Below are 17,780 nucleotides of genomic sequence, written 5' to 3' on the forward strand. Positions count from 1 at the left end.
CCCAAATCCCTGTCATTTGCGATGGCGAAAAAAGGGGGCGGAGGTTGGGCTGCCTTCGGAGAATTCATAGGCGAGTGAGTAAACTCCCACTGCCATCCTTTCTATTGGCCAACGTGCAATCATTGGAAAATAAAATGGATGTCGTACGATCAAGATTACACAACCAACTGCAATATCTTATATTTCACTGAGTCGTGGCTGAACGACGACACAGATAATATTGAGCTGGCGGGATTTTCTATGCACCGGCAGGACAGAGAAGCTATGTCTGGTAAGACGAGGGGTGTTTGTTTATTTGTCAAGAACAGCTGGTGTGTGATGTCTAATATTAAATAAGTCTTGAGGTAGAGTACCTCATGATAAGCTGTTGACCAACCTATCTACCAAGAGTTCTCATCTATATTATTCGTAGCCGTCTATTTACCACCACACACCAATGCTGCCACTAAGACTGCACTCAGCCAGCTGTTGAAGGCCATAAACAAACAAGAAAATGCTCATCAAGAAGCGGCACCCCTAGTGGCCGCGGACTTTAATGCAGGCAAACTTAAATCCATTTTACCTCATTTCTACCAGCATGTCACATGTGCAACCAGAGGAGAAAAAAACCCTCTAGATAACCTTTACTCCACACAGAGATGCACACAAATCTCTCCCTCACCATCCATTTAACAAATCTGACCATAACTATATCCTCCTCATTCCTGCTTACAGGCAAAAACTAAAGCAGGAACTACCAGTGACTCGCTCAATATGGAAGTGGTCAGCTACAAATGGCATTGAGGAGTATACCTCAGTCAAACCCAGCAGCGAGCTTCCCAGTGACGCGAGCCTACCAGATGAGCTAAATGCCTTTTATGCTCGCTTCGAGGAAAGCAACACTGACGCATGCATGAGAGCACCAGCTGTTCTTAACAACTGTGTGATAACACTCTCGGTAGCTGATGTGAGCAAGACCTTTAAAACAGGTCAATATTCACAAAGCCACGGGGCCAGATGGATAACCAGGATGTGTACTCAAAGCATGCATGGACCAACTGGCAAGTGTCTTCACTGACATTTTCAACATCTCCTTGACGGAGTCTGTAATACCTACATGTTTCAAGCAGATCACCATAGTCCCTGTAACCAAGAACACTAAGGTAACCTGCCAAAATGATTTTCGCCCCGTAGCACTCACGTCAGTAACCATGAAGTGCTTTGAAAGGCTGGTCATGGCTCACATCAACAGCATCCTCCCAGATACCCTAAACCTACTCCAATTCGCATACCACTCAAACAGATCCACAGATGACACAATCGCACTCCACACTGCCCTTTCTCACCTGGACAAAAGGAACACCTATGTGAGAATGCTGTTCATTGACTACAGCTCATAGTTCAACACCATAGTGCCCACAAAGCTCATCACTAAGCTAAGGACCCTGGGACTAAACACCTCCCTCTGCCACTGGATCCTGGACTTCATGACGGGCCGCCCCCAGGTGGTGAGGGTAGGAAACAACACATCCGCCATTCTGATCCTCAACACTGGGGCCCCTCAGGGGTGAAGGCTTAATCCCCTCCTGTACTCCTTGTTACCCACAATTGCGAGGCCAAACACAACTCCAACACCAAGTTTGCTGACAACACAAGTGGTAGGCCCGATCACAGACAACGATGAGACAGCCTATAGTGAGGTCAGAGAGACAACAACCTCTCCCTCAATGTGAGCAAGACAAAGGAGCTGATTGTGGACTACAGGAAAAGGTGGGCCGAACAGGCCCCCAATAACATTGACGGGGCTGTAATGGAGCGGGTTGAGAGTTAAGTTCCTTGGTGTCCACATCACCAACGAACTATCATGGTCCAAGACAGTTGTGAAGAGGGCACGACAACACCTTTTCCTCCCCAGGAGACTGAAAAGATTTGGCATGGGTCCCCAGATCCTCAAAGTTCTACAGCTGCACCATCGAGAGCATGAAAAGACTGGTTGCATCACCGCCTGGTATGGTAACTGCTCGGCGTCTGACCTTAAGGCGCTACAGAGGGTAGTGCGTACAGCCCAGTACATCACTGTGGCCAAGTTTCCTGCCATCCAGGACCTATATACTTGGCGGTGTCAGAGGAAAGGCAAAAAAAATTACTGTCCCGTCAATGTAGATAGGGGGCTGCTCCCTCTGCTGTTTCCTGAAGTCCACGATCATCTCCTTTCTTTGGTTGACGTTGAGTGTGAGATTATTTTCCTGACACCACACTCCGAGGGCCCTCACCTCCTCCCAGTAGGCCGTCTCGTCATTGTTGGTAATCAAGCCTACCACTGTGTGTCGTCTGCAAACTTGATGATTGAGTTGGAGGCATGCATGGCCACGCAGTCATGGGTGAACAGGGAGTACAGGAGAGGGCTGAGAATGCACCCTTGTGGGGCCCCAGTGTTGAGGATCAGCGGGTGGAGATGTTGTTACCTACCCTCACCACCTGGGGGCAGCCTGTCAGGAAGTTCAGGACCCAGTTGCACAGGGCGGGGTCGAGACCCAGGGAGACCCAATGCTGAGCTGTAGTTGATGAACAGCATTCTTACATAGGCATTCCTCTTGTCCAGATGGGTTAGGGCAGTGTGATTGCGATTGTGTCGTCTGTGGACCTATTGGGGCAGTAAGCAAATTGGAGTGGGTCTAGGGTGCCAGGTACGGTGGAGGTGATATGGTCCTTGACTAGTCTCTCAAAGCACTTCATGATGACGGAAGTGAGTGCTACGGGGTGATAGGAAACTGAGCTAAATTACTTCGCTTTCTTGGGAACAGGAACAGTGTTGGCCCTCTTGAAGCATGTGGGAACAGCAGACTGAGATGTTCCCACATGTGTCAGTAATGTGTCAGTGTCAGTAAATGTGTCAGTAAACGCACCAGCCAGCTGGTCAGCGCATGAGGATGTGGCTGGGGATGCCGTCTGGGCCGGCAGCCTTGCAAGGGTTAACACTTTTAAATGTTTTACTCACGTTGGCTGCAGTCGCGCAATCGATATGCTGATAAAATTTAGGGAGCCTTGTTTTCAGATTAGCCTAAAATCCCCAGCTACAATAAATGTAGCCTCAGGATATGTGGTTTTCAGTTTACATAGTCAAATGAAGTTCTTTCAGGGCTGTCAATGTGTCTGATTGGGGCGGGATATACATGATTGTGATTATGATCGAAGAGAATTCTCTTGGTAGATAATGCGGTCGGCATTTGATTGTAAGGAATTCTAGGTCAGGTGAACAAAAGAACTTGATTTCCTGTATGTTGTTATGATCACACCACGTATCGTTAATCATAAGACATACACCCCCACCCTTCTTCTTACCAGAGAGATGTTTGTTTCTGTCGGCGTGAGTGAGCCATGTTTCCGTGAAACAAAGAACTTTACAATCTCTGTCTAAATACTTATTTTCCACCATAATTTGCAAATAAATTCATTAAAAATCCTACAATGTGATTTTCTGGATTTTTTTTCTTCTCATTTTGTCTGTCATAGTTGAAGTGTACCTATGATGAAAATTACAGGCCTCATCTTTTTAAGTGGGAGAACTTGCACAATTGGTGGCTGACTAAATACATTTTTGCCCCACTGTATATCCAATAGTTCCTCCCGACTGTATGTAATAAAACCTAATATTTTCTGGGATAACAATGTAAGAAATAACACATAAAAAAAAATACTGCATAGTTTCCTAGGAACGTGAAGCGAGGCAGCCATCTCTGTCGGCGCCAAGTCTCTGACCTCCTCCCTATAGGCAGTCTCGTCGTTGATCAGGCCTACTACTGTTGTGTCGTCTGCAAACTTAATGGTGTTGGAGTCGTGGGTGAACAGGGAGTACAGGAGAGAACTGAGCACGCACCCCTGCGGGCTCCAGTGTTGAGGATCAGCATGGCAGATGTTTTACTACCTACCCTTACCACCTGGGGGTGGCCCGTCAGGAAGTCCAGGATACAGTTGCAGAGGGAGGTGTTTAGTCCCAAGATTCTTAGCTTAGTGATGAGCTTTGAAGGGCACTATGGTGTTGAATGCTGAGCTGTAGTCAATGAACAGCATTCTCACGTAGGTGTTCCTTCTGTCCAGGTGGGAAAGGGCAGTGTGGAGTGCAATAGAGATGGCATCATCTGTGAATCTGTTTGAGCAGTATGCAAATTGGAGTGGGTCTAGAGGTTCTGGGATAATGGAGTTAATGTGAGCCTTTACCAGCCTTTCAAAGTACTTCATGGCTATGGACGTGAGTGCTACGGGTCTGTAGTCATTTAGGCAGGTTACCTTAGTCCCTGTGCCCAAGAACACAATGGTGGTCTGCTTGAAGCATGTTGTTATTAGACTCAATCAGGGACATGATGAAAATGTCAGTGAAGACACCTGCCAGTTGGTCAGCACATGCCCGGAGAACATGTCCTGGTAATCCGTCTGGCCCCACGGCCTTGTGTATGTTGACCTGTTTAAACGTCTTACTCACGTCGACTACAGAGAGCGTGATCACAGTCGTCCGGAATAGCTGATGCTCTCATGCATGCCTCAGTGTTGCTTGCCTCGAAGTGATTTGGCTCGTCTGGTAGGCTCGCGTCACTGGGCAGCTCGCGGCTGTGCTTCCCTTTGTAGTCTGTAATAGTTTGCAAACTCTGTCACATCTGACATACATTGTAGCCGTTGTAGTACGATTCAATCTTAGCCCTGTATTGACGCTTCGCCTGTTTGATGTTTCGTCAGAGGGCATAGCAGGATTTCTTATAAGCTTCCAGGTTAGAGTCCCGCAACTTGAAAGCGCCAACTCTAGCCTTTAGCTCAGCGCGGATGTCGCCTGTAATCCATTGCTTCTGGTTGGGGTATGTACGTACAGTCACTGTGGGGACGACGTCCTCAATGCACTTATTGATCAAGACAGTGACTGATGTGGTGTACTCCTCAATGCCATCAGAAGAATCCCAGAACATATTCCAGTCTGTGCTAGCAAAACAGTCTGATTGTATACATAACACTACCTCATCTATCACTGATAGTGATATTGTTTGTACTGTATATTTATATTGACAATATCTATTTCTACTATGCAATATTTATAAAATATTTTTATCTGGACACTGTTTAACTAGAATTGTTCCTTATTGTAGGCTACTACTTTTAGTCTTAATCTTTACTACACTACTCACTGTTGAGCACATGACCTCACATGTGAATCATTAAAGAGATGGGTGGCGCTAAGGCTTAAGAAGGTGTGATTAATGCTGAATGGGTGTTGACAAAGAAGAGCTCTCCAGGAGGTATCAAAGCATTCAAAGGCCATTTTCTCAAAAGTGAGTTTACAAGGTTCGAAACAGAATTACTTTCCCATTGTTCCTCAACTGTAGTGTATGATATACAATGTTGTAGCTCTACTTTTATCCCAATGTAAAAAAAAATATTATAATCCATTTCAAATGTTGTTTCATAAGACCGATTTGAGCTGGGTCGGTCACATGTACCAATACAATAGAATGGACTATCCTGTTATTCATTCACAATTGGAGATTCCATAATTATGCATTGTTCACTTTAGCAATTATAGTGTTGAAGACCCACTCCAGCCTCCCTAGAGCCTAATCCAGCCTCCCTAGAGCCTAATCCAGCCTCCCTAGAGCCTAATCCAGCCTCCCTAGAGCCTAATCCAGCCTCCCTAGAGCCTAATCCAGCCTCCCTAGAGCCTAATCCAGCCTCCCTAGAGCCTAATCCAGCCTCCCTAGAGCCTAATCCAGCCTCCCTAGAGCCTAATCCAGCCTCCCTAGAGCCTAATCCAGCCTCCCTAGCCTCCAGCCTCCCTAGAGCCTAATCCAGCCAGCCTCCCTCCCTAGAGCCTAATCCAGCCTCCCTAGAGCCTAATCCAGCCTCCCTAGCCTCCAGCCTCCCTAGAGCCTAATCCAGCCTCCTCCCTAGAGCCTAATCCAGCCTCCCTAGAGCCTAATCCAGCCTCCCTAGAGCCTAATCCAGCCTCCCTAGAGCCTAATCCAGCCTCCCTAGAGCCTAATCCAGCCTCCCTAGAGCCTAATCCAGCCTCCCTAGAGCCTAATCCAGCCTCCCTAGAGCCTAATCCAGCCTCCCTAGAGCCTAATCCAGCCTCCCTAGAGCCTAATCCAGCCTCCCTAGAGCCTAATCCAGCCTCCCTAGAGCCTAATCCAGCCTCCCTAGAGCCTAATCCAGCCTCCCTAGAGCCTAATCCAGCCTCCCTAGAGCCTAATCCAGCCTCCCTAGAGCCTAATCCAGCCTCCCTAGAGCCTAATCCAGCCTCCCTAGAGCCTAATCCAGCCTCCCTAGAGCCTAATCCAGCCTCCCTAGAGCCTAATCCAGCCTCCCTAGAGCCTAATGTAGCACCTGATTTCATTAACAATAGCACCTCAATAGGTGATCCAGGTGTACTCCGATTTAGCACAAATGTGTGTGTGCGTGTGTGGGGTCACATCAGATCTTCTTAAGAGCATATCTGATTTGTAACGATTAGTAGAAAAATATCTGAATTAGGCTGCCGTTTCGGGCCATTTGTTATCAAGTGGCCACTGGTTGGTGAGGGCAGCAGGTAGCCTAGTGGTTAGAGCTTTGGGCCAGTAACCGAAAGGTTGCTGGATCTAATCCCAGAGCTGGTAAAAATCTATCATTCTGCCCCTAAACAAGGCAGTTAACCATCTGTTCCCCGGTAGGCCGTCATTGTAAGAATTTCTTAACTGACTTGCCTAGTTACATTTTTTTAAAGGCGCAATTGTCCTACATTGCCCCTCTATTGTTCTCGCAAGAAAGAGGTGAAACCGATAATATCAGACCACCTCCTTGACTTGACAAACTCTTGAATTTTGCAATTGTTTAAAAAAATCAAATAAAAACTATTTTGCTCAAAACCTCAAATGCACTGCATTTACAAGCATTTCGTTACACCCGCAATAACATCTGCTAAACATGTGTATGTGACCAATAACATCTGCTAAACATGTGTATGTGACCAATAACATCTGCTAAACATGTGTATGCGACAAATAAAATGTGATTTGACTTGGAATGTCTTCTTATTTTTTTTTTTTAAATAGCTGGAGTGGGACTTTAAACTGTGAAGTCAACTAATGTGTTCCTGGATCCTGACGGGCCTAAAAAACTAGATCAAACCTGCTCTTACCATGATCAGATTCCCCAAAGTCATCCTTCTCCTCTTCTTTAAAGGTGACATTCAGCCCCAGTGTTTGACTGCTGTCTGCCATCTTCACTGACGTCATCTCTGGACTCTCTTCTGTGTAAATGAGAACAAGGAAAAGGTTCAACTATGTTGACTTGCATTGACTTGAGGAAATAAAATGGATACTAACACCATGTAGCAAAGTGGTTGGCGAGCAACGAAATAACCCAAGTATGTCCTTTTAAAATGTGCCTGGTGTCCCAACCCAACGTGTCCTAACCCCAGCCGTCCCAGCTCCACGTGTCCCAGCCCCACGTGTCCTAACCCCAGCCGTCCTCTGGACCCTTCTGTGTAAATGAGAACAAGGAAAAGGTCCTAACTTGCAGCCCCACGTGTCCTAACCCCAGCCCCCAACCCAACGTGTCCTAACCCCAGCCCCACGTGTCCTAACCCCAGCCTACATGTCCTAATCCCAGCCCCAGGCGTCCCAGCCCCAGGCGTCCTAACCCCAGCCCCACGTGTCCTAACCCCACGTGTCCTAACCCCAGCCCTACGTGTCCCAGCTACACGTGTCCTAATCCCAGCCCCCCAGCCCCACGTGTCCTAACCCCAGCCCCAGTGTGTCCCCAGCAAGGCGTCCCAACCCCACGTGTCGTCCCCACGTGTCCCAACCCCACGGCGTCCTAACCCCAGGCGTCCTAATCCCAGCCCCCCGTGCAACCCCAGCCCCAGCTCCCAACCCCACATGTCCCAGCCCCAGGCGTCCCAACTCCACGTGTCCTAACCCCAACCCCAGGTGTTCTAACCCCGGCCCCAGGTGTCCTAACCCCAGCCCCACGTTTCCCAGCCCCAGGCGTCCCAGCCCCAGGCATCCTAACCCCAGCCCCACGTTTCCCAGCCTACGTGTCCTAACCCCAGGCCCTACGTGTCCCAACTACACGTGTCCTAACCCCAGCCCCCCAGCCCCACGTGTCCTAACCCCAACCCTACGTGTCCTAATCCCAGCACCAGGCGTCCCAACCCCACGTGTCCTAACCCCAACTCCACGTGTCCTAACCCCAACCCCACGTGTCCTAACCCCAACCCCACGTGTCCTAACCCCAGGCGCCCCAACCCCAGGCACCCCAGCGTCCCAACCCCGCCCCAGGTGTCCTAACCCCAACCCCAGGCGTCCTAACCCCGGGTGTCCTAACCCCGGCCCCAGGTGTCCTAACCCCAACCCCAGATGTCCCAACCCCCACGTGTCCTAACCCCAGCCCCAGGTGTTCTAACCCCGTCCCCAGGTGTCCTAACCCCAACCCCGGTGTCCTAACCTCAACCCCAGGTGTCCTAACCCCAACCCCAGGTGTCCTAACCCTACGTGTCCTAACCCCAGGTGTCCCAACCCTCACATGTCCTAACCCCAGGTGTCCCAGCCCCACGTGTCCTAACCCCAATCCCACGTGTCCTAACCCCAACCCCACGTGTCCTAACCCCAAGTGTCCTAACCCCAACCCCACGTGTCCTAACCCCAGGCGCCCCAACCCCAGGCACCCAAGGCACCCCAACGTCCCAACCCCGGCGTCCCAATCCCGGCCCCAGGTGTCCTACCCACGTGTCCTAACCCCAACCCCAGGTGTTCTAACCCCGGCCCCAGGTGTCCTAACCCCACGTGTCCTAACCCCAGCCCCACGTGTCCTAACCCCAGCCTCACGTGTCCTAACCCCAACCCCACGTGTCCTAACCCCAGGCACCCCAACGTCCCAACCCCGGCGTCCCAATCCCGGCCCCAGGTGTCCTAACTCCACGTGTCCTAACCCCAACCCCAGGTGTTCTAACCCCGGCCCCAGGTGTCCTAACCCCACGTGTCCTAACCCCAGGTGTCCAAACCCCAGGTGTCCAAACCCCAGGTGTCCTAACCCCAGGTGTCCTAACCCCAGGTGTCCTAACCCCAATCCCACGTGCCCTAACCCCAACCCCACGTGTCCTAACCCCAACCCCACGTGTCCTAACCCCAACCCCACGTGTCCTAACCCCAGGCGCCCCAACCCCAGGCACACCGGCGTCCTAACCCCAGGTGTCCTAACCCCGGCCCCAGGTGTCCTAACCCCAACCCCAGGTGTCCTAACCCCAGATGTCCCAACCCCCACGTGTCCTAACCCCAGCCCCAGGTGTTCTAACCCCGGCCCCAGGTGTCCTAACCCCAACCCCGGGTGTCCTAACCCCAGGTGTCCTAACCCCACGTGTCCCAACCCTCACGTGTCCTAACCCCAGGTGTCTTAACCCCAGGTGTCCTAACCCCACGTGTCCCAACCCTCACGTGTCCTAACCCCAGGTGTCCAAACCCCAGGTGTCCTAACCCCAGGTGTCCTAACCCCAGCCCCAGGTGTCCTAACCCCAGGTGTCCCATCCCCACATGTCCTAACCCCAGGTGTCCTAACCCCAGCCCCAGGTGTCCTAACCCCAGGTGTCCTAACCCCAGCTCCAGGTGTCCTAACCCCAGGTGTCCTAACCCCAGGTGTCCTAACCCCAGGTGTCCTAACCCCAGGTGTCCTAACCCCAGCCCCAGGTGTCCTAACCCCAGGTGTCCTAACCCCAGGTGTCCTAACCCCAGGTGTCCTAACCCCAGGTGTCCTAACCCCAGGTGTCCTAACCCCAGCCCCAGGTGTCCTAACTTAGCCCCAGGTGTCCTAATCCCAGGCGTCCTAAGTGAAAAATAAGATAACATCTTGAAAATAATGTAACCAATCTGTCTCTGACTAAAAGTAGGAAAACATGAAAACCAGCAGACACTTTGGCCCTTGAGAACCAGAACAACACTGGAGTAACAGCTGTTGATAGACGCCCGGGTGTAATCATTAGTGCACACGGTAGCAAACAGTTTGGCCTGATGCAGATCATTTTGCAATGGAAACCGTTTATTCAAGGAACCAAACGGAAGTAAACAGAAGCAAACGCAACAAAACAGGGAGGGACCCGCCTGAAATGTGTCCAATAGAAACTAATTTACATTGCAGAACGTTTTAGTCATTTTATTTGCCTCTAAACGTAAAGTTCTGAGCAATTCTTTGATAATTCCATGATAAACCCTGCTCTGTTACCTGGGTAATATCACATCCCCATGATAAACCCTGCTGTTACCTGGGTAATCATCCTATTCCCATGATAAACCCTGCTCTGTTACCTGGGTAATATCACATTCCCATGATAAACCCTGCTCTGTTACCTGGGTAATATCACATTCCCATGATAAACCCTGCTGTTACCTGGGTAATCATCCTATTCCCATGATAAACCCTGCTCTGTTACCTGGATAATATCACATTCCCATGATAAACCCTGCTCTGTTACCTAGGTAATATCACATTCCCATGATCAACCCTGCTCTGTTACCTGGGTAATATCACATTCCCATGATAAACCCTGCTCTGTTACCTGGGTAATCATCACATTCCCATGATCAACCCTACTGTGTTACCTGAGTAATCATCACATTCCCATGATAAACCCTGCTGTTACCTGGGTAATCATCACATTCCCATGATCAACTCTACTCTGTTAACTGGGTAATCATCACATTCCCATGATAAACCCTGCTGTTACCTGGGTAATCATCACATTCCCATGATCAACCCTACTCTGTTACCTGGGTAATCATCACATTCCCATGATAAACCCTGCTCTGTTACCTGGGTAATCATCCTATCCCCATGATCAACCCTGCTCTGTTACCTGGGTAATCATCACATTCCCATGATCAACCCTGCTCTGTTACCTGGGTAATCATCCTATCCCCATGATAAACCCTGCTGTTATCTGGGTAATCATCCTATTCCCATGATAAACCCTGCTGTTACCTGCGTAATCATCCTATTCCCATGATAAACCCTGCTGTTACCTGCGTAATCATCCTATTCCCATGATAAACCCTGCTGTTACCTGCGTAATCATCCTATTCCCATGATAAACCCTGCTCTGTTACCTGGGTAATCATCCTATTCCCATGATAAACCCTGCTGTTACCTGCGTAATCATCCTATTCCCATGATAAACCCTGCTGTTACCTGGGTAATCATCCTATTCCCATGATAAACCCTGCTCTGTTACCTGCGTAATCATCACATTCCCATGATAAACCCTGCTCTGTTACCTGCGTAATCATCCTATTCCCATGATAAACCCTGCTCTGTTACCTGCGTAATCATCCTATTCCCATGATAAACCCTCCTCTGTTACCTGGGTAATCATCCTATTCCCATGATAAACCCTGCTGTTACCTGCGTAATCATCCTATTCCCATGATAAACCCTGCTCTGTTACCTGCGTAATCATCCTATTCCCATGATAAACCCTGCTCTGTTACCTGGGTAATCATCCTATTCCCATGATAAACCCTGCTGTTACCTGGGTAATCATCCTATCCCCATGATAAACCCTGCTGTTACCTGGGTAATCATCCTATTCCCATGATAAACCCTGCTGTTACCTGCGTAATCATCCTATTACCATGATAAACCCTGCTGTTACCTGGGTAATCATCCTATTCCCATGATAAACCCTGCTGTTACCTGGGTAATATCACATTCCCATGATAAACCCTGCTGTTACCTGGGTAATCATTGCATTCCCATGATAAACCCTTCTGTTACCTGCGTAATCATCACATTCCCATGATAAACCCTGCTGTTACCTGCGTAATCATCCTATTCCCATGATAAACCCTGCTGTTATCTGTGTAATCATCCTATCCCCATGATAAACCCTGCTGTTACCTGCGTAATCATCCTATCCCCATGATAAATCCTGCTCTGTTACCTGGGTAATATCACATTCCCATGATAAACCCTGCTGTTACCTGGGTAATCATCCTATCCCCATGATAAACCCTGCTGTTACCTGCGTAATCATCCTATCCCCATGATAAATCCTGCTCTGTTACCTGGGTAATCATCCTATCCCCATGATAAACCCTGCTGTTACCTGCGTAATCATCCTATCCCCATGATAAATCCTGCTCTGTTACCTGGGTAATATCACATTCCCATGATAAACCCTGCTGTTACCTGGGTAATCATCCTATCCCCATGATAAACCCTGCTGTTACCTGCGTAATCATCCTATCCCCATGATAAATCCTGCTCTGTTACCTGGGTAATCATCCTATCCCCATGATAAACCCTGCTGTTACCTGCGTAATCATCCTATCCCCATGATAAATCCTGCTCTGTTACCTGGGTAATCATCCTATCCCCATGATAAATCCTGCTCTGTTACCTGGGTAATCATCCTATCCCCATGATAAACCCTGCTGTTACCTGCGTAATCATCCTATCCCCATGATAAATCCTGCTCTGTTACCTGGGTAATCATCACATTCCCATGATAAACCCTGCTGTTACCTGCGTAATCATCGCATTCCCAAATCTTCACTTCCTCTTCTATATCTTTTGTGATGATATTCAGCCGGAGAGTTTGACTGCTTTCTTTCACTGATGCCATCTCTCCTGCGGTGCCCAGGGAACTTCTTTGTCACAATCAGGACCCAGTCAGTATAGGCTTGGGCTCAGTGTGGAAGGAGAGCGGCAGGCTGGTTATCCTCGCCGTCCTAAAGTAAAGACCAGATAAACAACCTGTAAAAGAAAAGAAAAAATGTCATTTGGTGGCTTGTTATCTAGTTAGCGCACACATTCATTGTTTTCTGAGGTAGCCAGTCATTTGATCAACATTGCTATGCTAATTTAGTTTACTGTATTGGGGCCTCTGCTGGCTAAACTAAGAAATAAAGTCTAAAATTGCAAGGTAGCAAGCTATTATTCGGGTTTGTTTTTTTTAGCTGAACCAGTATATGGGCAGAGGAGGAGATAATGAATATATGACGAGTCACAACTCTAGCCCAGTTAACTTCCATTTCATTTACTGCCGCCGTGCCCTGAATGTACGTCCCAAAAATGTCTAAATAAACATTTACGAGCGACAGGAAAATAATTGTCTGATAAGCCAAATTCATATTTTTTTGGCACCTCCAATAAGCGTTGATAGATTAGGTACATGGCATACTTGGTCTAAAATAACAGATTATTTCAAGACAAGGATTTTTTTTTTTTCAGTTACTTGTACATTGACTCTGTACCAGTACCCCCTGTATATAGCCTCACTATTTATTATTTTGTTGCTCCTTAATTGTTTTTCTATTTCTCATTTTTTACTTCGGCTTATTTTAGTAAATACTTTAACTGCATTGTTGGTTAATTAGGGGCTTGTAAGTAAGCTTTTCACTGTAAGGTTGATCACCTGTCGTATTCGACGCTTGTGACAAATACAAATTAGATTTTTGTTTAATTGCCAAATTAACACAGATCAAATCGAGCGAAACGGGTAGGGACCCTAAGCTACCTAAATTTGTTCAATGTAAAGTCGTTTTCGTTGCGGAACATTTTCCCGTTTTGAGTAAACTGTTTGTTGCAACACGTTTCACAGCGGACGAAACGTTTATCTACCAATCGGCGGTATGAATACCTTCCCAAGTAATGAGGCAAAACAAAGCAAACGAAACTGGGAGGGACATAACTGAATTTTGTGCAGGTTTTAAGTCACCATTTCCCGCTAGATACAGCACATTTGGTTCAGCTAACGTTAGGTCGTTACATATTTCCCCATTTTGTTATTAGAAAACGTACGTGTTGACCGTTTTTAATGTATTGTTTGTTCACTTTAGCTACGAGTTGAGTTAACATTTAGTCCGCTAACTGAAGGCCCTGTCTGGCCATTTGCCCTGCTGCAACACACTTCTCTGTAAGGTTCTTACCTGAGGCCTTGCTTCGCTAAAACGGAATAAAATCAAATTAAAAATGCTTATTTTGAATCAAGTGTTTATTGTTCAACGAATAAATGGTTATTTACGCGTGGATATCTATTCCAAAAGGATCGCACACAAAAGAGATAGCAATATGCGCATTTTCCTTTTTCGACAGACTAGGCGTGTATCAAACTACACAAACGTAGACCGACAGTCGCCACCTGTGTGCTGGAGTGTGAATCACATATAATACTTACTCAGGTTGTGGTCATTTCATTTATAACAAAATGTGATACTGGATCATTCTCATTCGAAAGTGTGAAGTCCTCAAACTAAACAATATTTTGATTACACATTAAAAGGAGTGACTTTAGCCAGAGTATTCCTAACCATCAAGTTCTCTAAGGCTGTGTTAACACAGGTAGCCCAATTTTGCACTAATTGGTCTGTTGACCATCGGATATCTTAGACAGAGGCGATTAAACATGTTTTTGGGCTACTTCTAAATTGCACCTCATTTTATACATAAAATATGTAGCCTAGTGGTTAGAACGTTGGGACAGTAACTGAAAGGTTGCTAGATCGAATCCCTGAGCTGCCAAGGTAAAAATGTGTCGCTCTGTCCCTGAACAAGGCAGTTCCTAGGCAGTCATTGTAAATAAGAATTTGTTCTTAACTGACTTGCCTGGTTAAACAGAAATGTGACCATGTTTCTTGGCCCAATCAAGTCTCTTCTTGTTATTGGTGTACTTTAGTAGTGGTTTCTTTGCATCAATTTGACCGCGAAGGCCTGATTCACACAGTCTCTTCTGAACAGTTGAGATGTGTCTGTTACTTGAACTCTGAAGCATTTATTTGGGCTGCAATTTCTGGAGTCTGGTAACTCTAATGAACTTATATAACATAACCTCTGCAGCAGAGGTAACTCTGGGTCTTCCTTTCCTGTGGCGGTTCTCATGAGAGCCAGTATCATCATCGCGCTTGATGGTTTTTGTGACCGCACTGCAAAGTTCTTGACATTAACCGAATTGACTGACCTTCATATCTTAAAGAAAAGATGGACTGTCGTTTCTTTGATTATTTGAGCTGGTCATGCTATAATATGGACTTAGTCCTATTTGGTATATGGCCATCTTCTGTATACCACCCCTTCCCTGTCACAACACAACTGATTGATTCAAACGCATTAAAGAAGGAAAGAATTTCCAGAAATAAACTTTTTTTAACAAGGCACACCTGTTAATTGAAATGCATTCCAAGTGACTACCTCATGAAGCTGGTTAAGAGAATGCCAAGATTGTGCAAATCCCTCATCAAGGCAAAGGGTGGCTACTTTGAAGAATCTAAAATATATTTTGATATGTTTTAACACTTTTTGGTTACTACATGATTCCATATGTGTTATTTCATAGTTTTGATGTCTTCACTATTATTCTACAATGTGGAAAATAGTAAAAATAAAGAAAAACCCTTCAATGAGTAGATGTGTCCAAACTTTTGACTGGGACAATACCGTTCAAAAGTTTGGGGTCACTTAGAAATGTCCTTGTTTTTGTCCATTAAAATAACATAAAATTGATCAGAAATACAGTGTAGACATTTTTAATGTTGTAAATGACTATTGTAGCTGGAAACGAATGATTTAAAATAGAAAATAAATGAATATCTACATAAGCGTACGGAGGCCCATTGTCAGCAACCGTCACTCCTGTTTTCCCATTGGACGTTGTGTTAGCCAGTCCAAGTTTATAATTTTAAAAGGCTAATTGGTCATTAGAAAACACTTTTGCAATTATGTTACAGTAGCGCAGCTGAAAACTGTCATGCTGAGTAAAGAAGCAATAAAACTGGCTTTCTTTTAGACTAGTTGAGTATCTGGATGCATCAGCATTTGTGGGTTCGATTACAGGCTCAGAATGACCAGAAACAAATAACTTTCTTCTGAAACTCCTCAGTCTATTCTTATTCTGAGAAATGAAGGCTATTCCATGCGAGAAATTGCCAAGAAACTGAAGATCTCATACAATGATGTGTACTACTCCCTTCACAGAACAGTGCAAACTGGTTCTAACCAGAATAGAAAGAGGAGTAGGAGGGCCTGGTGTACAACTGAGCAAGAGGACAAGTACATTAGAGTGTCTAGTTTGAGCAACAGACACATCACAAGTCCTGAACTGGCAGATTCATTAAATAGTACCCGTAAAACACCAGTCTCAACGTCAGCAGTGAAGAGGTGACTCTGGGATGCTGCTCTTCTAGGCAGAGTTGAAAGGAAAAGCCATATCTCAGACTGGCCAATAAAATTAAAAGATTAAGATGGGCAAAATAACACACAGTGGACAGAGAAACTCTGTCTAGAAGGTCAGCATGCCGGAGTCGCCTCTTCACTACACAGTGCATTTGGAAAGTATTCAGACCCCTTCCCTTTTTCCACATTTTGTTACATTACAGCCTTATTTTAAAATGGATTAAAACATTTTTTAAATCAATCTACAAACAATAACCCATAATGACGAAGTGAAAACAGATTTTTTAGAATGTTTAGCAAATTTATACAACATAAAAAACAGAAATAACATATTTACATAAGTATTCAGACCCTTTGCTGTGAGACCTGAAATTGAGCTCAGGTGCATCCTGTTTCAATTGATCCTTGTGATGTTTATACAACTTGATTGGAGTCCAATTCAATTGGAAATTATTTGGAAAGGCACACACCTGTCTATATAAGTTCCCATTCTTGACAGTGCATGTCAGAGCAAAAACCAAGCCATGAGGTCGGGGCACAGATCTGGGGAAGGGTACCAAAACATTTCTACAGCATTTAAGGTCCCCAAGAACACATTTGCCTTCATCTTTCTTAAATGGAAGAAGTTTGTAACCACCAAGACTCTTCCTAGAGCTGGCCACCCGGCCAAACTGCGCAATCGGGGGAGAAGGGCCTTGGTCAAGGAGGTGACCAGGAACCCGATGGTCATTCTGACAGAGCTCCAGAGTTCCTCTGTGGAGATGGGAGAACCTTCCAGAAGGACAACCATCTCTGCAGCACTCCACCAATCAGGCCTTTATGGTAGAGTGACCAGACGGAAGTCACTCCTCAGTTAAAGGCACATGACAGCCCGCTTGGAGTTTGCCAAAAGGCACCTAAAGACTCTCAGACCATGAGAAACAAGATTCTCTGGTCTGATGAAACCAAGATTGAACGTTTTGGCCTGAATGCCAAGCGTCACGTCTGGAGGAAATCTGGCACCATCCCTACAGTGAAGTATGGTGGTGGCAGCATCATGCTGTGGAGATGTATTTCAGTGGTAGGGACTGGGAGACTAGTCAGGATCGAGGCAGAGATGAAAGGAGCAAAGTACAGAGAAATCTTTGATGAAAAACCTGCTCCAGAGCGCTCAGGACCACAGAATGGGATGAAGGTTCACCTTCCAACAGGACAACGACCCTAAGCACACAGCCAAGACAACGCAGGAGTTGCTTCGGGTCAGGTTTCTGAACGTCCTTGAGTGGCCCAGCCAGAGCCTAGACTTGAACCCGATCAAACATCTCTGGAGAGACCTGAAAATAGCTGTGCAGCAACGCTCCCATCCAACCTGACAGAGCTTGAGAGGTTCTGCAGAGAAGAATGGCAGAAACTCCAAAAATACAGGTGTGTACTTATGTAAATGTGATATTTCACTTTATTTTGTAAATCAATGTGCCAAAATGTTCTAAAACACTGTTTTTGCTTGGTCATTATGGGGGTATTGTATGTAGATTGATGTGGGGAAAAAATCTATTTAATCAATTTTAAAATAAGGCTGGAACATAACAAATTTTTGAAAAAGTAATGTGTCATGTGTATGTAGATGAGAGGAGTATTATACAACA

At 46.4% G+C, this 17,780-nt stretch overlaps 1 protein-coding gene across 3 annotated transcripts in view; it reads right to left on the reverse strand.

Moving 5' to 3' along the window:
* The window catches only part of LOC118373717 (oocyte zinc finger protein XlCOF6.1-like), a 37,414-nt gene extending 23,289 nt beyond the window's left edge, over positions 1–14,125 (reverse strand). For all 3 annotated transcript variants that reach the window (XM_052485797.1, XM_052485796.1, XM_052485795.1), the window contains exons 1-3: positions 13,917–14,125; positions 12,511–12,741; positions 7,136–7,246 (exon numbers count right to left, since the gene is read on the reverse strand). In XM_052485797.1, coding sequence (XP_052341757.1) covers positions 7,136–7,246; positions 12,511–12,610 — 211 coding nt within the window. In that variant the 5' untranslated portion in view covers positions 12,611–12,741; positions 13,917–14,125. The remainder of the gene's footprint in view (positions 1–7,135; positions 7,247–12,510; positions 12,742–13,916) is intronic.
* Positions 14,126–17,780: the final 3,655 nt, after the last annotated feature.

The sequence above is a fragment of the Oncorhynchus keta genome, chromosome 29 (genome assembly GCF_023373465.1).
Source record: "Oncorhynchus keta strain PuntledgeMale-10-30-2019 chromosome 29, Oket_V2, whole genome shotgun sequence".
NCBI classification, from domain to species: Eukaryota; Metazoa; Chordata; class Actinopteri; order Salmoniformes; family Salmonidae; genus Oncorhynchus; species Oncorhynchus keta.